The following is a 23,164-nucleotide window of genomic DNA, read 5'->3' as shown; positions in this document are numbered from 1 at the left end:
AGTTTAACAGTCTCAGATAATCTGTACTTTTTCCTTCAGTGAAAGACGTCTGGCATTTTGTCTGTTTTTGACACAAAAAAAATGGTTCAAGTAAACTGAGGATGTGACGTCACAACATCACCACAAATAATGTTGCTCTTATGCAGTGGCTTTGTTGCTGTTACCAAGTAGACAACTCATGGTAGAGAAAGTGTTCCAAAAGGAAATATTGCTCATAAGCAGAGTCGCTCCAGATGTTGCTGCAAACAAGCATCTATTCTATTAGGATTTTCTATTAAAATTAGGGATGTAAAAGGTTAACCGGTAAGCATTAGCCTTACCGTTGACCAGACAGTAACCGTTGTCCTGCCTAGTGTGGCCAGCCATGGAGGTTATCAGCCTCGGTGCGACCTCAGCCCCTCCCACCCTGCCACAGGAGTGACAACAGTTAACCAGTTAAACGATATTTCTGAAATCTAGACAGTGCTCATACATAGCCACCATTTTTCAAAGTTTCAAATCTCAGCCTTACTTTTTTTTTCCCCCCCCAACTCAAAATCGGGATTGGTAAACAGTGGTCAGTGTATATTTCCCTTCAACCATCTAAATCTATGTATCAGCCCAGAAACTACAGGAATAAAACCCAATGAAAATCCAAATCTGAATCTCGTATCATATGGCATTCAGTTAAAATCAAGGTAATGGAACCTTAAACAAGACATGAAAAACCTTCTTGCTTACTCACCAGTGGTGAGTAGAAAGCTCTCTCTGCCAACTGGTGGGGGGGTCTACCTCATTTTCTATATAAAATGAGTTTTTATCTAAAAATAAGAGTATGTTTCTAGCTCTTCCAGTTGTGGAGATAGCCTTTCACATATGCACTAATGCAGTGCTGTCTTCCCGAGTCTGCAGACAGACACTCAACTATCGCACAGATTGCCCAAGCAGCAAAGAGCTGAAGAAGAGCTCTATATAAGTTCGAAAGCTTGTCTCTCCCATCTTGTCTTTCTAATATGCTGGGACCAACAGGGCTACACCACCACTGCATACTAATAAGACTCATCAGTTTCACAGATGCTATTCACATATAGGTAACAGAGAAACAGAACTATGATACTTTCACTATTTTTGCTGTTGGATAAGCTATAAACAGGAGAAGAGGAAAACAATGTAGCTACGCAGACGGAAGGAAGATCAAAAGAGTGAAAAAGATCTGAGACACAGAACCAGACCCTCCTCACTGCAGCAACAGAGTGGCAGACCATCCCCACAAATTTAATGAGTAAGACAGAAGAGTAAGACAGAAGAAAGAGTAAGAGTAAGACAGAAGAAAGCTCCTCTCTTCTGTGACACAGAGGCTCCTTATCAAAGGGTCCTCGATTATTGTCTGACCCCTCCTGTAATTTCCCCCAACTATGAAAGCTGAAATCGATAATAAAAAATGCTTAAAAATTATCAATACTACCCACCAAAATTATTTTAAAAAACCTAATTCTGTTAAGCCTATTTATCAGGAACCTATTAGGAGGCAAGAACAAAAAATAGAGCACCCTGGCAAGAAACTCAGAACCCTCCCCAGTATCTGCAGTCTTAAAGGATGGGTATCTTTCCAAGGCTTTACTTCATTCACAAGAAGTCCCACTCTTTTACAATAACCCCTATCTAGTAAATTGTTCAAACTCTGATTTTAGGTACTTTTTAACTTACATACAGTCTTAATAAAATATTTTGCACTTCTATATCATTCTTTCCTTCCTGTGCATGCAGGAGACTTATTCAGGTACCACTCTAAGACTGGAATGAACTCCCACAGGAAATAAGGGCCACCACACCCCTCACCATCTTCAGCTCCAAGTTCAAGGTGCATTTCAACCCTGCTTTTGCCAATATGAACACATAGCAAAACTACAGTATTTATTTAAAATTTAAAAAACCTCACAATCTCAACCTGAGAAGAGAAAGAACTAGATGTGCCATATGCTAGTCACGTTGCTTAACACACTTCTGAAAGGCCCTAATCTAAAAAGGGACTTAGGCACTGTGATTCTGAGTAATGCAACGCCTAACTTTTAGGCACCTAGAAAATCACAGAAACACTCTATGGTCCACAAAGCCTGAGTTAGGTGCCTAGACTCCCCTATACAAAGAATGGGGAGAGAAAGACATCTCAGAATGAGATCCACAAAAGCCACGCTACCATGCTAGGTGGAGAGCCACCTAAGCTAGCCTATTGGAGATGCTGGGGGTGGGTGTGGAGGGTGCGCCACTCTGCCCCTCATACAGTGATCAGTGCCTAAATCCGGGCCAAAGGGAGGCACCTATTTCTGCTAGCAATCTACAGCCAGGCACTCCTCTCCTGGAATCAAGTGGCTTAGGCATTTAAGTTGGTTTTTGTGAGAGGGAGTTAGACATCTGCCTCACTCCACACAATATGATACAGTGTGGGAGGGAGAGGCAGCAAAGGAGCCCACTTTATAGATTTCAGCCCAATGATTAGAGCTCTCACCTGATATGTAAGAGACTCAGGCATAGGCATTGACTTCCCCTCTGCCTGGTTGGTGCTTGACACTCCACCCCCCGCCGCCTCTGCCCTGCCTCTTTTCACCCCTGCACCGTTCTTGCCTCATTCCACCCCTTCCCCAAAGTGCCCACCCCACCCCGCCTTTTCCCACCCCAGACCCACCCCCATTCCACTCCCTTCCCCAAGTCCCTGCCCCGCCTCCTTCCCTGAGCACGCCATGTCCCCGCTACTCCCTCTCCCTCCCAGAAAGTCCTAAACCCCGGAGCACCCACGAAGCTGGCGCCTATAGACTCAGGTTCAATTCCCCTCTCTACCTGAGTGGGAGAAAGGACTTGAACAGGGGTAACCCACCTTTCAGGAGAGTGCTCTAACCACTGGGCTATGAGTGTGTGTGATGTGGGGCTCCCTACAGTCTCTCCTGTTGAAGCTGTTCCACTGTGGATAAATAATTAAGGAGTCATTGGAGCAGGCAGACTGGACTTGGATCTCACAGTCCCAGGTGAGCCATAACGACTGGGCTACAGGATCATTCTCACTATATCTGGCCCAGTGACTCATTATTTATCCACAGCGGAACAGCCTCAACCAGACAGACTGAGGGAGCCCCACCTAAGAGTATCCCATAGCCCAGTTGGTAGGGAACTCGCCTTTCTCCCCCTCAGGCAGAGGAGGAAACTGAATCTTTTGTCACCAACATCTCAGAGAAGTGCTTTAACCAGTATGCTGAAAGTGGATTTCCCTGGGGCTTAGGCAGCAGATAGACTTCTGAATGCCTGGAGTGAGGCAGCAGTGTACATGTCTACAGGCAGAAATTAAGGCACTTTGATGCAGAAAACTTAGACGCTGAGTGAGTTTAAGCAACTACTGGGTTACACATGAGTTTCATGGATCACAGATGACTGGGATTTAGGCACCTAAGTACCTCTGTAAATTCCACCCTCAAATATTATGGTTATGATGGTTGAACCCGGACAGAACAGCATTAATTTAGATTCAAAATATCCTGCAAGGTAGGTAAATATTATCATCCCTTTTTGCAGATGACACAAACAGTTCACGTGATCTGCCCAATGCCACACTATTCCAGGAATTATGGGAAAAAACATGCTAATTGCCAGTGGTTCAAACTGGAGTTCTCAAGTAGGTTCCATTGAGGGAAACACACAGGCAGTTATAGATATCTCTAGTTCAATCCATCTTTGCTGTAGAGTGGGGGGAGGGGGGAAAAAAAAAAGGATTCTCTGATTTATTCTAGATCCTTTTGATTTACTGCCCTCTAGTGTTCACTTTTGCATAATAAGAAGTTAGCACAAACAATTTAGTGTCGTTTTTCAGCATATTACTATCCCTTGGATTTTTCCTCTATTTTGTATCTGTTTAACAGCTAGCTCAATACATGTACCAGCCTGAATATTTCTAAGCAAGCTCTCAGTCTTCCTAGGACAAACTCCAATTCACATATCCTAACATTCATCAACCCAAAGTTCAGTTAAAAAAGCATGTTTTAACATTTGTCCTGGATTATTTTTTTTCCTATCACTGTATTTAAAGGCAACACTGGCTTTTTCTAAATATAGCTTTACTCACCATTGCTTAACTGACCCTGTGTAGAAGAGCTCTGTGTAAGCTCGAACGCTTGTCTCTCTCACCAATAGAAGTTGGTCCAACAGGAGACACTACCTCACCCATCTTGTCCCTGTGTATTCCAGTGTCCTCTACCCTCTCCCTCAGATCCACACTCCTTTTACAAATTACTTTAATCATTCTACTATATTCCTATCCTAACAAACAAACCTTTAAGCACTCCATACGTTTCCGATTTCTGTCCCATCTGTCCCCTGCCCTTGAACACTAAGTTCCTTGAGCATGCTGTTTATTCCTCAGTTTTACTGTGTTCCATTCTCTTTCTAATTGATTGTCTGCAATCTGCAGTTGCCCTTCGCATTCTACTGAAGCTACTCACTAATCACCTGTTCCCTCCTAAATCTAAAGACCTAAATTCTGTCCACTGTCTTCAGCACAATCACTCCCCCTTTTCATACATTTGCTCTCCTCTGTAGGCTTTTGTGGCTCTGGCCTTGAATAGCTCCCCTAGAGGAGCAAGGGGAGCTAGAAGATGCTCCTTCATTCTCTTATTTACTGGCTCCTCCTCTATCCTGCTTTCAGTCATTGTCCCCTAGGGTTTGCTAGTTCTCACCCAAACCATTCTCTCCCAGTCCATTTTGTATCATTGTTGACAATTCCACAATCCCCACTAATGCAAGTGTGCAGCTTTAGTGTCATATTTCAACTCTATCTTCTTCACCTTGTCACATCACATCCTGTCAGTCCCTAAACTCCATCAGTCCTCCTAATCTCAAAAATCTAGCCACTTCTCTCTATGCCTTAAAATCTTGGTATATTTACTAGTTCTCTCTCGGTAAATACAACAACTTCCTCTCTGATTATCACACTGCACTCCTCAAATTTAATTTGATCTTCCACAGCCACTGCTATAACCCAGACAGTCTCTCACTTTTCTTGTAAAAGGTTCTTTATTCCATATTTTGAAATGGATTGACTCATGCTTTTTCCTTTATTCTTAAAGAAAAAAATATAATAGACAACCACAGAACTTTTCTGGTATTGTCTCAGGAAAGGTTGAAACCCGCTTGTTAGACTCAGCTTCCTGTAAATGTTAGATGTCTATTTATTTTGTTCTAGAAAAAAATTCAGGGAATGAGAAAAAGGAAGCTGAGACACTTTTCCTAGTTTTAGGCACTGGAGTTAATAAGCCACAGGGTCCAAGGAGCCCCCTGAAACAGGCACTCAATTAAGTTCCTGATGAATAGAGACATTTATTATTGAAATACTGCCCCTTTTAAAAATTCAACTTATAACTTTTACTTATCTTATGGAATTTGTTTATTTTTAATAATGCTCATCACTTTTAACACATTTTAAAACACAAATGAGAGAAGGTATTTATATATAGATATATATCGAGAGAGAGCGTGATCTTACAATTTTACTTCCCAATGTAATGCTACAAAAGTTTTTTGCAGCTGAATTTTAGTGGATACACCTCTACCCCTATATAACGCGACCTGATATAACATGAATTTGAATATAATGCGGTCAAGCAGTGCTCCAGAGGGGCGGGATATGCACTCCAGAGAATCAAAGCAAGTTCGATATAACAAGGTTTCACCTATAATGCGGTAAGATTTTTTGGCTCCCGAGGATACCGTTATATCGGCGTAGAGGTGTATGTTGTATGGATCTCACTCAAAACTAAGGAACAGGGAGTACTTGTGGCATGTTAGAGACTAACGAATTTATTTGAGCACAAGCTTTCGTGGGCTACAGCCCACTTCATCGAATGCATGCTGTAGCCCATGAAAGCTTATGCTCAAATAAATGTTAGTCTCTAAAGCAGGGACCCCAACATGGCGCCTGTGGGCGCATCTAAATGCGCCCGCGCCCTGGCCGGTGGTGCAGCATCTGCCGAATTTCTGCAGCATTTTGGCAACGACGCCTCTCGATGACGTCACTTGCCAGCGGCAAGTGGCATCATCGAGAGGCATTGCTGCCGCAATGCCGCAGAAATTCGGCAGTGACGCCTCTCGATGACACCACTTGCCACCGACAAGTGACGTCAGCGAGAGGCGTCGCCGCCAAAATGCCACAGAAATTTGGTGGCATTTCAGCAGATGCTTCACCGCCACCACAGTCCTTCATCTGGCACCCCCCAGACGAAAAGGTTGGGGACCACTGATCTAAGGTGCCACAAGTATTCCTGTTCTTTTTGCAGATACAGACTAACATGGCTGCTACTCTGAAACCTGTCAAAACTAAGGGTTTGTTTATGCTTACAGTGCTGCAGCTACACCACTTTGGCATTTAGTGAAGACACTACCTACGTCAATGGGAGAGCTTCTCCTGTCAGGATAGGTATTCCATTGCCCCAAGAGGTGGTAGCTATGTCAACAGAAGCTGCCTTCCTGTCAACATAATATTCTCTATATCAGGGGTGTGGGACCCTTGAGCAACACAGTTATACCGACAGAAGTTGGTAGTGTAGACTAAGCCTTAATATATACAATACTGAGCATCCAAAACTACAAGCATCAATAAGGTGAGAGTCAGTAGAAACCCACAAGACTTTTGTCCTAACAATATATAGCTATGCATTTGGATATGGAAGCCATTTTTCATTGCTTATTTTAAAGCTAGGAGCTGAATTAAAAAGCCAGTGCTCTCAAACAGCCTCTCTTTCTGTTAAGATTCCACAGACTCCTTTAGTTATGCACTATGTACACAATGTACTCATTGGTTATCCATTTACCACTTCCTTGTTTTACAATTACCTTAATATGTTCTCTGGGACTCCCATAATCTCAGTCTAATTATTTATTTGACCACAAAGAACACTGCCTGTTTCCCCCTTGTTTATCTAGATACATTCTAAAGTATAATTAAGAAAAAAGCCATGTCACATTTTCACACTATCATGAAGATGATAGGGAAACAAACTAAAGTAAAATGATAGATTTTTTTTTCATACAAATTAGCAGACTGAGGAAGCAGAAAATGAGCTAACAAAGAACACAAAGCCTCTATGTCAACAAAGAAATTAGTAAGCAAACAAGTCAAACCACAGAGGCATAATAAAATGAACACAAGACAGAAATCAACACAAATCACAAGTGATATTTTGTCGTGGGGGGGGGGAGACAGCAGACAACATTAGGTGACTTCTTTACAACTGTGATTTTTAATTTTAATTTTAACTACTCTGAGTAATGCATGTTTCAGGTAACTAATTTATCATGTTTCTTTGGTTTGAAATGTGTGCAAAATAAAATTTGAGACTAAAAGCAAGAGAGAACTGAAACCAAATATGGATAAAAAATGGTACAAATATAAGGTTTTAAAAAGCATCTGAAAACAGTGCAAGCTCTTCAACTCTACAAATATTTCTGATTCAAAAATTTCTAGTTACCTATAATATCATTTTCAGTCATATCTATACAATAAAGTATGAATATCTTGCAAAGTTTAAAAGTAAAAAATGGAAAATAAAAATATATCAGAGAAAACCTTAGAGAAGTACTAATAGTGGCTGAAAACCTCCCTGCAGCTGAAACAAAGGCTTGCTTTAAAAAACAATAAAAGATGGACTCTTGGATCTTGGAAAATGTTCTTGAAAAAAAATAAAATGGTAAAAATAAAAATCATACCTTTCTGAATTTGTGCATAGTACCGCACAAAATTTAGTAATCCTTTAGCACATCTTTAACATGAACTTCAAAACTGTTAACATTATGTCCCTCACTCAGATGAGCTACACAACCCTTTATCATCAAAATCTTTTATCCCTTTTCTTGCATAATTTACAGCTTTTATCATCAGTTTAATAGAAGTCCCAAAAACATTGCCATTTTTCAGCAGTGTTATATGAGAGATCATGAATCCCACCAAAATACCTTTTGGTCTGGCAGCAAGCAAACAGTGTTAGGATTGTCAGGGCCAGCTCCAGGGTTTTTGCTTCCCCAAGCAGCAAAAAACCCACTCCACCACGATTGTGATCAGCTCTATCGCCGCCACTTCAGTGGAAATTTGGCAGCTGGTCCTTCACTCCGAGATGGAGTGAGGGACCCACTGCAGAACTGCTGCCGAAGAGCCGGACGTGCCACCCCTCTCCGTTGGCTGCCCCAAGCAGCTGCTTGCTGGGGTGGTGCCTAGAGCCAGCCCTGAGGATTATGGCGGTAACCTCACTTCTTCCACTGACTGGTGTCAATTGTGCATTTCAACAACCCTTCCCCCTTTGAGTTAACTGAGGATCTGAAAGGTTGGACAAGACCATTTCTGGCTGAGCTGGGAATAGAACCCAGGTTCTCTATCAATGGCAGAACCAGTTCTCATCTGCTAAGGCCTGGACCCTGCACATTTATTCTAAATGGGTGAAATCCTATGACCACACAAAGCACTGCTGAAATCTGTGTGAAAATTCTGTATCTGTTATTATAAGAAGCCCCGATGACGACTTTGGTCTTGTCTTCATTGCAACAATTCGCTCAAATTACTCCACCTGAGCTAGCTCAAGGGAGAGCAGGCACATTGCACAACAATACTTGGAGCTACACAGTGATTATATTAGGCTTGGTCCACCATACAGATGTATGTCAGTACAGTAGAACCTCAGAGTTATGAACTGATCAGTCAACTACACACCTCATTTGGAACTGGAAGTACAGAATCAGGCAGCCACAGAAACAAGAAAAAAGCAAATATAGTAGAGTACTATGTCAAATGTAAACTACTAAAAAAAGGGGGAAAGCAGTACTTTTATTCTGCATAGTAATGTTTCAAAGCTGTATTAAGTCAATGTTAAGTTGTCAACTTTTGAAAGACCAGCCATAAAGTTTTGTTCAGAATTACCAACATTTCAGACTTACGAAAACCTCTATTCCTGAGGGGTTCATAACTGTGAGTTCTACTGTATAATTTATGTCGCTCAGGGCTGTGGAAAATCCACACCCAAGTGACATAGTTATATTGACCGAGCTCCTGGGCTTCTCCCATCAACACAGTTAACACCTCTTGTGGAAGTGGAGAACCTATGTCAAGGGGAGAAGCTCTCTGTTGGTGTAGGTGGTGTCTTCACTAAGCGCTACAGCAGCACTGTTGCAGTACTGTATGTGTAGACAAGCCCTCAATAGCACAGAATAGCTGAATCACCACTGCATTACTAGCTCAATGAGCAGCAGCATTTGAGCCTCAATCCACACCCAAAGATAAGCCAACATGCTTAAGTTCAAAGCACCACTTTACTCAAGCTAGCAATTTGTGTGGGAACACAAGTCAGGTTGAGGCAACATTCAAGTTATACCTTGTGCTATCACTGCAATAAGGACAAGCCCTGTGCTAGAAAAATGTGAGAAACTAATTGTTTTATTTACTTTGTGCAGTTGGTAGCGTAGAGATTTTCATAGTTTCCCTGGTAGAGTCAGCCAATTTGTTTATGTGCACCTTTCACAGAACAAAGGGGGAATAGAAAACCTTTTTAAAGAAAGGAATATATAGTTGTAAAATCTCCGAAATTGGCAGTTGTGACTCCTCAGCAGGTTTAGAACCTAATACAAACTGGAAGTAGTTTCAAACTTACTAGATTTCAAGTTGATGCTGTCCCTTTAATAATTCAGTTTAAAATACACCCCAAACCAACTACTAACATATTACTCCAGAATTTATTTTCTGGATTTTAAATATCAGAATGGTTTTAGGATTATGCCCTTCTTCTGCAGAAACTAATGAACGTTATCTGAGAGAAAGGAGTCTCTGCAATACTAGCCTTTGAAGGCAGATAAAGGATATTTCCTTCCAAAAAGGTTTCAATGAGACAAGGTGGGTGAGGTAATATTTTTATTGGACCAACTTCTGTTGGAGAAAGAGACAAGATATCAAGCTACATGGAGACCTCATGAAGAGCTCTGTATAGCTCAAATGCTTGTCTCTTACATCAACAGAACCTGACCCAAAAAAAGATATTACCTCACCCACCTTGTTGCTCTAATATTCTGGGACCAACACTGCACATGAGGTTTTGATGAACTGACATGCACAATAGCAACACCTTCAGATTCAAAATAGAAATATAATTAAAGCATTAGTTTATTAACAACGATATCCTCTAGGTTGCTATAGTCAAATTTGTTGTTTTGCAAGTACCTAATCTCATGATAAAATAATAGAGCAAGTAACAGAAGCACCTCACTTAATGTTTGCCCTTACTGTTGTGGAATACTGTAGTGTTTTAAAGTTATCCTCCTTCAAAACTCATCTCAAATCTCTCTTTTGTCATGATGCCTGCTGACATGCCAAGAACACTGCCTATTATGCTAACCAATAGTGTCTCATCTTTTCCTAGTACTCCCCTACCCATTATCTGTCCCTATCCACCTCTTAGCACTTGTTTTATACCTAGACTGTACACTCTGGGGCAGAGATTATCTTCTTGTCCTGTGTTTATGCAGTGCCCAGCACAGGGGTCAGCAACCTTTCAGAAGTGGTGTGCCGAGTCTTCGTTTATTCACTCTAATTTAAGGTTTCGCGTGCCGGTAACATACTTTAATGTTTTTAGAAGGTCTCTTTCTATAAGTTTATATTATATAACTAAACTATTGTCGTATGTAAAGTAAACAAGGTTTTCAAAATGTTTAAGAAGCTTCATTTAAAATTAAATTAAAATGCTGATCTTATGCTGCAGGCCTGCTCAGTCCGCTGGCAGCATGGGGTTCTGTTCACCTAGGCCGGCAGCGGGCTGAGCGGAGCCTGCAGCCGGGACTCCAGACCTGGGGGGAGGGAGGTTCAGGGGTCAGAGCAGAGGGTTGGGTGTGGGGGGGGGGGTTCAGAGCAGAAGGCTGGGTGTGTGGGGAGGTTCCAGGGTCAGATCAGAGGGCTGGGGGGTGCAGGACAGAAGGGTGGGTGTGGGGGGATTCAATGGTCAGGGCAGAGGGCAGTGCGAGGTGCAGGGCAGAAGGCTGGGTGTGTGGAGGGGTTTCAAGGGTCAACCCAGAGGGCTGGGTGTGTGGGGATGGGGTCAAGGCAGATAGCTGGGGTGCTTGGCTCGTAGAGGTGCTACCAGCCCCCTGTCCTGATCGGTTCATGGCAGGGGGCTGGAAGGGATAAGCCCTGTTCCATCTCCTTCCCCAAGGCCCCGTCCCTACCTCTTCTCTACCACCTCTATGAGCTGCATGCATGCTTCTGCTCTTCCCCCTCCCCCTCACTAGGGCCATCAGCTGATCGGTGCAAGGAAAGAAAGGGGGAGGTGCAGGAAAGCACCATGGCAGAGGAGGAGGGAAGCTTGGATGCCGCAGGACCAAGCTTCTGCCTCCTGCCCCTGCAGGGGAGAGCAGTGGGTGGGTAGGTGGGGGCTAAGTAGGGCTGGGGGCCGGGACCACAGCAGCGTGTCACTCAAAATCAGCTTGTGTGCAGTGTTTGACATGCGTGCTGTAGGTTGCCGACCCCTGGCCTAGCACAACTGGGTCCTGGTCCACCACTGGGGCTCCTAGGGTTGCCAACCCTCCCAGTTTCACCAGGAGTCTCCCAGAATTGGGGAAGGGCAAGGGGGTCTTTGCCGCTGCCCCCACCCCGGCACTGACTCTGCAGCTCCCATTGGCCAGGAGCTGTAGGGGCAACGCCTGCAGGCAAGGGCAGCAGGCAAAGTTCCCTGACTCCCCCTACTGCAGTGACATGCCAACCGCTTCTGGGAGCGGCAAAAGGACAGACATGGAACCTGCCTTAGCCCCACTATGCCACTGACCAGAAGCTGCCTGAGATAAATACCACCTGGCTGGAGTCTGCACACCTCACTGCCTCCCGCAGCCAACACCCCTTCATACCCCTACCCCAGCACTGAGCCCCCTCCTGCAGCCAGCACCCCATCCTGAGCTCCCTCCCACACCTCAACTCCCTCTCACAGCCTGCACCCCACATCCCTTCCTGCGCCCCAATCCTCTGCCGTAGCCCCCTCCTGCATCCAAATACCCTCCCAGAGCCCACACCCCCTCCTACACCCCAACTCCCTGTCCCTACCCCATTAAAGTGAATGAGAGTGGGGGAGAGCAAGCCAGGGAGGACAGGGGGTGAAGTGAACAGGGTGGGGCCTCGGAGAAGAGGTGGAGCAGGAGGCAGGGCCAGGATGTTTTGGTTTATGTGATTAGACAGTTGGCAACCCTGGGAGCTCCTAGTGCTACAATGATACAGCAACCAACAGAAATAATACTAATAAATGCTCTCAGGAGGGGGACACATGTGCAGGTGGGTAGGCCAGAGGGTGGGGGCTACTCCCCAAACCCAGGCTCTAGCCTCACCCACACTCCCCTGCTCCCTGACGCGGGAGGAGGCTCATCTCCAGCCAGAGGCCTGGGGCTCAGCAGGCCCATAGTAGCTCGGCCGAAGAGGGGCGTCTGGGGCAGGACCTTGGACAGAAGGTTGGGCTGGACTGGGGGGACATGCCTGACCCATGACAACATCCCACTGTTAGTGAGCCTGTAACCCACGGCCGCAGAGGAAGGTGAACAACAGACTCCACGTTACTCAAGAGCCCTGCAGAAGCCGCTCCGGCCTCGGCTCAGTTGTTGTTCCGCAGACCAGACGCCCGCCCCCGCGGGACGCGGCAGGCAGGGGCGGAGCCGCCGCGGTTACTTACAGCTCTGGTCTCGTACAGCACCAACTTCTGCACGCAGCGGATAATCGGCGCTGCCGCCGCGGCGGGCATGGCGGGCTCCGGGCCCCGGGCCCGCTCCACGGCAACGGGGGAAGGGGACAGACGTTTAACAGGCAGGGAACGATCGAATTCCCGTAGCGAGCCGCGACCCCCAGACGAGGCTATCGAGCCGCTCGGGGGGCTCCAGCACCAGCGAGAGAGGCAGTGTCCTCGCCTCTGGGGCAACAGCTGCCGGGGAAGGGCCGCGTGAGACCAGAGGCAGGTTGGAAGCTAAGGGGGCGGCGCACCCGGGCAGACCCTGCGGGGAGAGGGCGCTCCTAGTCACTTCCCCACTCTAGGAAGCGGGGCTGACAGAGCGCAGGCGCGGCCGGGGAGCGCATTAGATAGCGTCGGGCTAGCACGCCCCTGTGACCCCGTCACGTGACGGAATGAGACCGCAGCCTTGGCGGACATTTCAGGTGTGGGTGCCAGTGGCTCCAGCCTGTCAGAGGGAAGCGGTGACTATTGAGGCGCAGACACGGGTCTGCTGCTGGGGGAGAGCGTGTCACTGGCTACGTAGGGGCAGGATCCCGTTCCCCCACGTTAGGGGTTTTTCCTCCCCGCACTAGGGACCGCTCCGACCTCCACAGCATCACGTTCACCGCTACGGAAAGACCCCGTGCCTGTAATTCTCTTAATAGCGGTTAGGCGCGCACCGCCGCCGCCCGCTTTAAAAATCTGCCCCGTGCACGCGCGCGGGTAGCGCGGCTTGCACGCTGATTGGGCACCGGGCGCGCTCAGTTTCGAAGCGGAGAGCAGCGGGGGCGGGGCCCCCAGGTTGCCAAGGGTTACGAGGCTACACAAATTAGTGCCGGGCAGTGAGCAGGGATCCCGGCGCTAGGGAGGCGGAGGGGCCGTTCCGTGCCTGCCCCGCGCACTGTAAGTGATATTGCCCCGGCCGGCATCCCCGACCCAACCTCCCTTCCCCTCTCGGCAGCCCCTTCTTCCCGGTTGCGCGGGGAGGTGGCGCTGGGCACAGGCCTCACGGGGATGCCCCAGAGGGTTCCCCTCCCCTCCCCCCAGTCACCGGCAGAGCCAGAGCTGCCCTGAGCGATGCCCCGTGCAGACCCCGCCGCCCTGTCCCCGTGGGGGGACCGCGTCCGCTGCCAACGGCCCTAAGCCGGCCGCGTGACACCCGCCCCGCGCCTGGCTCTCCGCCGGGAGGTTGGTTCGCGATTCCCAGACTCCAAGGCCAAAATGTTTTACAACTGTATCCGCGGGAGAGGAGAGGTTCAGAAACGCCATCGAAGTAATGTGTTAAACCTTCAGTGAGCGATGGCTTCAGTATTGATTAAATTAACTCAATCAAATAAGGAGCAGGTTGTTACTGTACAGGATTTCTCCGGCCACCCGAAGTGACCGTCAGCCTGTTTTGAAGGAGCTAGGACAAGTCACTGACAGTCTCATTAGATTTTGTGACAACCCCTTCCCCCCTCTCCCAGCACCCGCCCTGCAATAGGACGATTGAGTTCACGTACAGGCAAAAAAACCCAGACCATTTTCTCCCAGACCCTTTATTTCCTGAGGATCTTGAATGTGCTACATTAACAACAAAGAACCAGACAAACTGCACTTTCCTTGCCAGAAGAGAAAACACCAATCTGGGTTGATGCCTTGTGGTATCTTGTTGTAGCAACCTAGGCAGGGCATTGCTTTCTGCTGCCCAACCAGCTTCTTGTCTGCTTTCTCCCTGTGGGGGTTGCAGTGTCTGACCCTCCCATGTAATCTTCCACTTAGAGGGGAAAGCTAGAGTGAAGTTTGCTGGAGGCACTTTGGTGAGTGCACCTCATCATAAGACTCTTCAAAGGAGGATATGAGGCCTGTTGCAGGATTGGAATGAGCTAGGACCTATAGGAGGATTATAGGGGAGGAGCAGAGATTTGTTCAACCTTAGGCCAGGTCTACACGAAGCGCGAAAATCGATTTTAGATACGCAATTTCAGCTACGAGAATAGCGTAGCTGAAATCGATTATCTAAAATCGATGTACTCACCCGTCTTCACCGCGCAGGATCGATGTGCGCGGCTCGCCATGTCGATTCCGGAACTCCGTTGGTTTTGGTGGAGTTCCGGAATCGATGTAAGCACGCTCAGGGATCGATATATTGCGTCTAGATGAGACGCGATATATCGATCCCCGAGCAATCGATTGTAACGCGCCGATACGGCGCGTCGTATAGACGTGGCCTTAGAGACTAAGGTACCACAAAGACTCGTCGGTGTTTTTGCTGATACAGACTAATATGGCTACCACCATTCTGAAACTTGTTTAACCTTGTGCACTATCAATAGTCCCATTGACATTGATGGGCTATTTACTGTGTGTAAAGTTAAGCATGTAGCTTAAGCCTAAGTCTTTGCAGGATCATGGCCCAATTGCAGAGGCAGAGAGTGAAGCTGTAAGGATACTGAAGACCATAACATAAGGGAAAACGGGGATAAGAAAGGGGGGCAGTTGGATCTTGTTTGAGGATCACAGAGAAACAACTGCAGCTATGTTAAGAGTCAGGGATTGAAAAGGAGGAAGTCTATCAAAATCTGAAAAGAGGTAAAGGGGTGCTATTTCAGATTTGGGGAGGGGCAACTTTAACCCTGACACCAGCGGCTACTTAGGCATCTAAAAACTCTAGGTTTTTTGCAGGTAATGGGGGAGGGGCACAGGAAAAAGTGATACTCAGAGGGGTAGGCTCAGCTCAAAAAGTTTGAAATCTCAGGGTGCAGAGAGGGGAGTAGCTTTGAGTGCAGGAAGGGGGTGGCTGGGAGGAGTGTAGCTCAAGATGCTGGAAGGGGCTGCATCAGAGAGGGTGCTGCTGGTAGGGGGCCAGCATGTGTTCAGACCCTAGTTGGCACAGTGAGGGCAGCTCACCGGGGGTGGGGCGAGGGACACACTCTGCCAGCCCTGGTACTTGGGAAGGAGAAGGATACACCAACATCATTCCCTGCCTGCCTCTGTGCAGCAGATCAGGAGGCAGGCTCCCAGACCCAAACAGCAGCGAAGCAGGGGGAAGGAGGGGCAGCATTTTCCCTCCTGCTGCAAACTTCACCCAAATGTGGTACAAGACTTGGAGGATAGGTGCCCCGCTTTAAATGGCACCCCTGTATGGGCTTAATGAAGGTTCTGATAATCTCTTATTTTTCTGAAGTTATTTTCCATTCCTTGCATTGTGTATGCTCAATAGTTATATTTGCCTCTGACAATATTCATTGTTTACTAACATAATCAATTGTTATTCACTATGTTTTCTGTCTGCTTACTCACATGTAAACAATTATGTCTGGTGTTATATAAATAACAGTTTATTTTTTTTCCTAATTTAGACTATTTTATTTATGGCTTCACCAGAGAAAAAACAAGATTATCCCTTTGTAGATATATTTGATGAAGATGAAGCTGAAAAATCCTTTCTGTTGTCTAAACCTACATGCTTAATTATCCTTGGAAAGCCAGTAAGACATCCAATTTCTGTGTTTTAATTTGAACATCTCATAGAAATTATTTTCCCTCAAATAGGTTTGGTAAAGGTTTTACATTTTCTTTTTAAAAGTTAGCTTAGTAATACAGTCAAAGCCACTCTAAGGCCTAATGTTGCATTTTTTTTTCATTCCAAAACAACTGTTGAGGTCAATAAGAATTTTAGGAATGAAGGATGAGGAGCCTAAACCCTGCATAGTGCTGAATGCCTTTCACTTTCATTAAAACCAGTAGGAAGTGAGGACACTCTTTGCAGTGTCACCTGCCGACTCATTAAATGGACACAGGTAATCAGGAAAACTGCTTTAATAAGATAAATCTAAGGGAATAGTTCCCCCCCCCCCCCAGTATATAGCATGAGTGTTCTGTTATCTTAATATGATGATGACAGTTGCTCAGCCTGTTTTGGTAGGATTTGTTTTTTAGGGCCTAACTGACTTGTCGGTTACAATTAGAGGTGTTAGTACTGTGAGTAAAGGTCACAGATTTCTCCAAGATTTTCTTTTGCTTTCAAAATGGCAGCCAGTATGTTTTGTTTTTATGTTTATCCTATTTTAATATTTAAAATGTTATGAATTACAAATTAAAACAAATATAAGTAATAGACAAAAATTCAATTGAATAAACCGAGTTACAGAAACATATGATAATATTGAATACTATTTAGATCTTCTTTGTTTAAATAAGACTGCCCTTTAATCGGGAAGAACTGGACTGAGAGATCTGTATTGTGTTATTGTTGTAATTTAAGGGCTTCTCTTTTTCCGTAAAAGAGATGTGGCCTATTGGACTAAGGGTACGTCTACACTGCACGATTATTTCGAAGTAGTTTAAACCGATGTTACAAAACCGATGTTATAAAATCGGTTTTGCGCGTCCACAGTGCGATCAAAAAATCGATTGCTTATGTCCATGGTCCAAGGCTACCATCGATTTCAGGAGCGGCCTAATAATGCAGGCAACTGGAAGTCTGCAGTAAATGCAAATAATTTTCAGAGCTGTGTTGACGTGGGAATGCGGAGTCCTCAGTTACCCCCTCCTCCTTCAATGAGCATCCATGAGTCTCTGGCTCCCGTTTACGCTTGTCACGCAGCGCGTGTGTTCCTGCAGTTTTTATTCAAACGCTTTTGGCATTGTATTTCTGGTAACGAGTGATTACAAACATTGTCTCCCATACAGGCGATCAGCTGAGTATTCCTAGGTCCATCTGGAGCTCTTTTTTGGATTTTTGAGACTGCATCGCACCGTTTGCTGATCAGTCTCCACGGCTGAACAGCCGGAAATGTTTTAATTCAATGTAATTCAAAAGTTTGTGGGGCTTTTCCTGTTTACCTGCCCACTGCATCCGAGTTCAGATTGCTGTCCAGAGCGGTCAGTGCAGCACTCTGGGATGCCGCCCGGAGGCCAATAACGTCAATTTCCGTCCACACGAACCGTAATCCGAGTTATCACTATCGAATTTAGCGCTACTCCTCTCGTTTGGGAGGAGTTCCGAAATCGATTTAAGGAGGCGGTTAACTCGATATTAATGACGACATCGTGTGAACGGATACAGCGTTAAATCGGTATATCGGCCATTAAACCGATTTAAAGTCGCAGTGTAGACCTGGCCTAAGATAAGTTAATGAGAAAGTTGCAAGTACTTGTGGTGTTTTCCTTTGGCCCACTAGAAGTTAAAAAAGAATGGCCTGCCCTGTTTTAACCAATAAAGGTTTCTCAAAAATTCTATCTTTATACAAATATGGAAGCAATTTTATATTTCCAAAGTTAACCCAGCGTTAGATGTCATTCAAAGAAAATGCTTTCTTTTATCCTTGGGCATTGAAGCACAGGAAGAATGGACATTCTCAACATGAAATGCTGTCCTCAGTAAATTTTTATTCTTACTACCTGGCGCTGGCTTCATAAATTAATGCAACGTTGAAGTTCAGAATGTAAATATGCAAAAGGCAGGAAATTCAAACATTAAGCTTTTATAGAAACACTAAGTAAACCGTATATATTTTTCATTTATATAACTTACTGATAGAGCACCTTCACTATACTACAAGGCACTTCGTTTAAAGCTAAGAATAATATTCCATGGAAGGAAACAAAAGCTAAGCCAAATAAACACATTTTCAGCATGATCAGGCTCAGGCTAGGTGTATCAGTATAATAGTACAGTATCTGCTAGGGTGTGATTACGTACAACATTATTAGATTGGTAAAAAGCTCTAGTATAGACAGTTATATGCCTATTTCATTCAGGAACAAGTTGTACCAGAAAAAATAACTCTTTCGTTGATATAAGCTGTGCCTCCACTAGTGGGTGTTTGCCAGTAGACCTATACCATCAAACCCTTTCTAGGGTAGGCAAAGCTTCAGTTGGAACCAAGTATGGATTTTTGGCCAGATTGGCCAGCTCCACCATGGTTTAGGTGGTCTCACTAGCCTGCATCTGCTCATTATCAGGACTTTCCTTTCTATGTGAGGAAACCTTCTGCATGGCACTAGAAAGGTATTCAAGCCTTGAAACAGAAAGACTTGGATCCAGTAATATAGCAGGGTTCTGATAGGTCCCCCTACAATTTTAAAGGGATATTTTATCAGAAGAAGAGGAATTAGTGGAGCAACCTGAAGAGCTGGATCCTGACTCTGGGAAGATAACCTCTCTAGAGGAAAGTGTAGGGTTGACTTCAGCTTCATAGCCATCAGAAAATGTGGTGTTGTTCCATGAGTTAGTTGATAGGATGACAAAGGCACTGGACATTCTGTTGGTTCCCATTGAGGTATCCTTGTATTTGACATTCTAGGAGCAGCTATCAGATAAGTGGTTACACGTCTATTAAATGGGTTATTGCAACCACCCAAGTTGATTTGTGCAACACCTTCATCATCTCATCCTATGTTTTTAAAAAAAAGCTGATAAATTGTACTACTTTCCCTGTATGGGTCTTTCAGATGTTTCACACATACTTCTCAAATTCATTAGTGGTGGAAGATGCGTTTCATAGACCTAAGAGCACTCATTCCACTCCTTTTTGGATATGTTTAGGAGAAAAAACTTTTCCTCTGCTACTCTAGGTATGTCAGTGGCACATTATCAAATTATTTCCCTGAGGAACATGGGAGATTATTGAATGCTCTTTTAATGAAAGAGTCAAGTATGGCCAAGCATAAACTGAGTTCAGCTGTCAATTTATCAGCTGTTTCTTTGAGACATCAAGCCTGGTTGAGATCAATGGGTCTTCCTCATGAGATGAGGATGAGAATTGAAGATCTCTCATTTGAAGGATACTGTCTATTTAGGGTAAAAACTGATAGGTTTTAGAGAAAATGAAAAATGTGAAATCTATGGCTAGATGTTCTGGTGTTTTTCAGCCAACCAAAAGGTTGTCATCAGTTCCACTATTGAAATCAGAAACAGTATTTACATCTTCATCTGCATCTTACTTCTACCAAAGGAGGAATTATTATCAGCCCCAGAATTAGGGTCAGCATCAACAGCAGTGGAAGAGATCCTTCAAACTTTGCAGCAAAGGGAAATCTATGGCTTTATCTTTTTCTGGGCTTCAGTCAAGGTCTCAGCTTTGACATGATAACAGAGGAGCTACAAACCACTCTGATACCTGTATTGTTCCATTCAGGGATCACCTGTCCCACTCTTACCACCAATGACAGTCTGTAACATCAGACAGATGGATTCTATATATTATTTCAAGATCTTTTCTTTTCCAACCTTCTCCCTCTACCCTTTATCCCCTTTCAGGGATTCATAGCTGTGACAAAGTTCCTCCTCCACCTTGGTGGGTCCTGCGCTTATTGGCGGATTTGTTCACCTCAGTGATCTTCCCTTCTTGTGGAACCCACAGTCAGTCGAGTCAGATCCTCCTGTATCTGATCAGGAGTTGGGACGGGTTTGGGGGGCGGCCTGGGGTTCCCTTTACTACCGCGGTTCCAGCCAGGGCACCTGTGGATCGCAGCTGGTCTATAGTGCTCCTGTAACAACGTGCAGGACAGCTACAACTCCCTGGGCTACTTCCCATTGCCTCCTCCAAAACCTTCTTTATCCTCACCACAGGGGCCTTTTTCCCTTCCCCCCCGCTCTCTGGGAGTTGTTTTGGGGAAAAAAAAACCCCCCCAATGCTTTCCTCCTCGATCTCCAGCAGGTTATTACGTCTTCCACTCTCGTCCTATGCCTGTCTTTGTCTCGAGCTCCTCACACACACTCTTCTCCTCCTGGCTCCCCTCTTTTGCGCGCTGACTGAGTGGGAGCTTCTTTTAGCCAGGTGCCCTGATTGCCTGCCCTTTTGAGTTGGCTGACAGGGGTTCTCGTTATAAGTAGCTAGTCTCTACTGCCTATTAGACAAATCTAAGGTTGGGCTCCAGGTGCCGTTGATTACCTGGACAACTGCCATTTGGTTACCAGGGTTACTAGGGATTTGTTGCCTGGCTAACATACCTGTTTCTCAGTACTTTACTGTAGCCATTCTGGCCTTTGCCCCATCGACTATCCCGCCTCTTCTAACACCATAGGGTGGGCAACTGGACGCCAGCATGTGCTCGTGACAGGACCTCAGCATTGCACGTGGTGGCATCCAGCCCGGTGCCTTCGAACTGGAATGGTTGGAGGGACAAGAACCACCTGGTGACCCTGCATTACTTGTTCCTTTATTTCTCTGATCACTGGAGGGTTGCATGGCGTCACAAGATGAATCGCCGGCTAAGATGGAATAACGCAGCGATCTCCATGGCCCATCTTGACAGCAAGGCATTCTCGTCGACTACTGGATACTTCTGTTCTCTTGGGAGCCGCTTTTGCTTAGTAGAGGATGGTGTTCTTCTTTCTCACAATCATTTTGCGACAAGACCGCCGCCCACCCCACCTCGGAACATCTGTTTGCAAAGAAATTCCTCGGGTAAAGTCGCTGGAGAGCTAGGATGGAGGTCATTTAGAGAGGCCGTCCGAAGGTCTACGGATAGACTCCTTCTCCTCCGTCGGTCCACGGTTCACATGTCTGGACCTCGGGGCCTTCACCAGTTTCCGTTAGAAGATCGTGGATGCTCCCTTACTGGCGAAGTGGGGCAATCCAAACGTTCTTCTGACAGTGGGTAGTTAGCCTACACACCTCAGGAGCACAGACCTGCTTCTAGTTTGGCGGGGCCAGTTTGAATTCGCCCTCTAGCTTATTAGGTGGGGCTTCACTATACCCTTCTTACAATATATCAGTATTAGGCCTCTTGCTGAGTATGGGTACATATACGCATTTATAGCGGGACGCATTTTAGCGGTGAGGCCAGCCCGCCTTTAGCGTGCGTAGTACCTGGCACTCAACTTTCTCCAGTGGGGTTCCCCAGTCTCTGAGTATGATGACGCATTCTGGTTATGCGGGCTGCTTATTAGTATATAGGTGCCGCATTATCTCATGAGTGTTCTCATCGTTGGAATTGTAGCTGTGGGCTCCCATGATATGCCAACAAGAGAGGACTGTGTACGGAATAGCCCGTCCGTGGGTGGAGACGCTGTCTTTCTTTAGCTTCTTGGTCAGGGGGAATCTTGCCAATACCCTTGTTCAATCCAGTTGTCAAGAATTTCGGGCCACCTTCCCAGTTGGTTAACCAGGTTGGGGTCATGCGTAGTCTGAGCTTCATTATGGCGTGGACATCGAATGCGGCCGATCTCATCAGTCTCCTTCTGTCTTGGCCTCCGGACCGACAAGCAACGGAAAGACGCCTTCCTGCCACAGCCTGCCGCCGACGATGGCCTGTCCCTAGCCCCATCGGTGGCCTCCCCCCCCCCCGCTTATTTTGATTCAGTTAAACTACTCTGTCGATTATTCACTGCACTTCTTTCATAATATTCATGCCAACATTCGGGGCTGCTGGTTGCGCCGTAGGATAGGTGGGGGTATGTCCATGTGGATTGTCGTAGCCCCAGGTACGGGCATGGGAGCAATGCTTTTGCGTACTTTCAGTAACCAAGCGCGCATCGCCTCTGTGAATACTTGACACGGGAGCAAGCCTAGACCCCTGTGCTAACACTGATTTATCTGACACTGCTCTTCTATCCTTATTCTGTCTGCGGATCTCGGGTACTATTTCTTACTTAACCGTACCTATAGGGCATGGTTGACTTTTATCTGTCCACAAAGTGAGTTAATTCACCCATTTTCCTCTTCAAAAAATTACATCAAAGTACGTGTCTATTTATAGCTTCCTTGTCCTGATCTTACTGAAGGTGACGCTTGTCTTTTTGTACAAAATTGCAGCCATATCTGAGCTACCTCACTTCCTGTCGGGTACACGAGTTTTCTGCTGCTTCAGGAAATATACCAGTGTCATATGTACCACCTCTACACCCAGGTAAGGCTGTGTCATCAAACTCCCAGAGCGATGGCGATCTCCGGATTTTCAAGTAGCATTAATCAACAAACCTCAGATTCACTTCATTGGTTGATGATACTGCACTGTGCAAATGCTCTAATGCCTCTTCGTGCTTGCAGATTCGCCTCTATCGTTACCAATTCAGTCAAGAGGGTGACCTGACATTGTAAGTACTCAAGGATTGCTTTATTTAACTTCATTTCTCGTCGCTGGTGGTAGGGACGGAACACTGAATTAGCCTGTTCCGTGACCATTAAAGACACATGTTGGTAACGCCAGCCTACAGACACCTGGGCGCTAAGCCAAGGACATGCAAATAGTTTTTACGAGAGACTGTCTGAAGGACTGTGGTGAATAGCGGACGATCCTCAGCCCCCGTTCGTTCCTCCATGATTCCCCTGGCCCGCCTGATGTTAATGTTATTGATGGTTGTCGCGGGAGGGTTCTGCGGTAAATGTTCCGTCAGTTTCATTCCTTGGCTCCGTGAAAAACATCAGCATGACCAGTTGGGCGCTTTCGCACATTTTTTTTCTCCTGGTATTGCCCTTTGGCAGAAACAATAGCACGCGCACTAG

General features: G+C 45.9%; 2 protein-coding genes across 5 annotated transcripts in view; one reads left to right on the top strand and one right to left on the bottom strand.

The window, feature by feature from the left end:
• The window catches only part of FIG4 (FIG4 phosphoinositide 5-phosphatase), a 151,370-nt gene extending 138,290 nt beyond the window's left edge, over window positions 1–13,080 (bottom strand). For 3 of the 4 annotated variants that reach the window (XR_012655524.1, XM_075063880.1, XM_032774673.2), the window contains exon 1: window positions 12,696–13,077. Coding sequence is in view for 3 of the 4 variants with exons in the window: in XM_075063880.1 (XP_074919981.1) it covers window positions 12,696–12,764 (69 nt within the window). In the remaining variant the exon portion in view is untranslated. Of the gene's footprint in view, window positions 1–12,695 lie in introns of all 4 variants that reach the window. The other variant, XM_032774671.2, reaches the window with a different exon arrangement.
• A 309-nt stretch (window positions 13,081–13,389) lies between these two features.
• The window catches only part of AK9 (adenylate kinase 9), a 244,988-nt gene continuing 235,213 nt past the window's right edge, over window positions 13,390–23,164 (top strand). The window contains exons 1-2 of the mRNA XM_075064564.1: window positions 13,390–13,631; window positions 16,070–16,198. Of these exons, the coding sequence (XP_074920665.1) occupies window positions 16,082–16,198 (117 nt within the window). The 5' untranslated portion in view covers window positions 13,390–13,631; window positions 16,070–16,081. The remainder of the gene's footprint in view (window positions 13,632–16,069; window positions 16,199–23,164) is intronic.

Source organism: Chelonoidis abingdonii, chromosome 3 (assembly GCF_003597395.2).
Source record: "Chelonoidis abingdonii isolate Lonesome George chromosome 3, CheloAbing_2.0, whole genome shotgun sequence".
Taxonomy (NCBI): Eukaryota; Metazoa; Chordata; order Testudines; family Testudinidae; genus Chelonoidis; species Chelonoidis abingdonii.
This window is presented reverse-complemented; position numbering and strand designations above follow the sequence as displayed.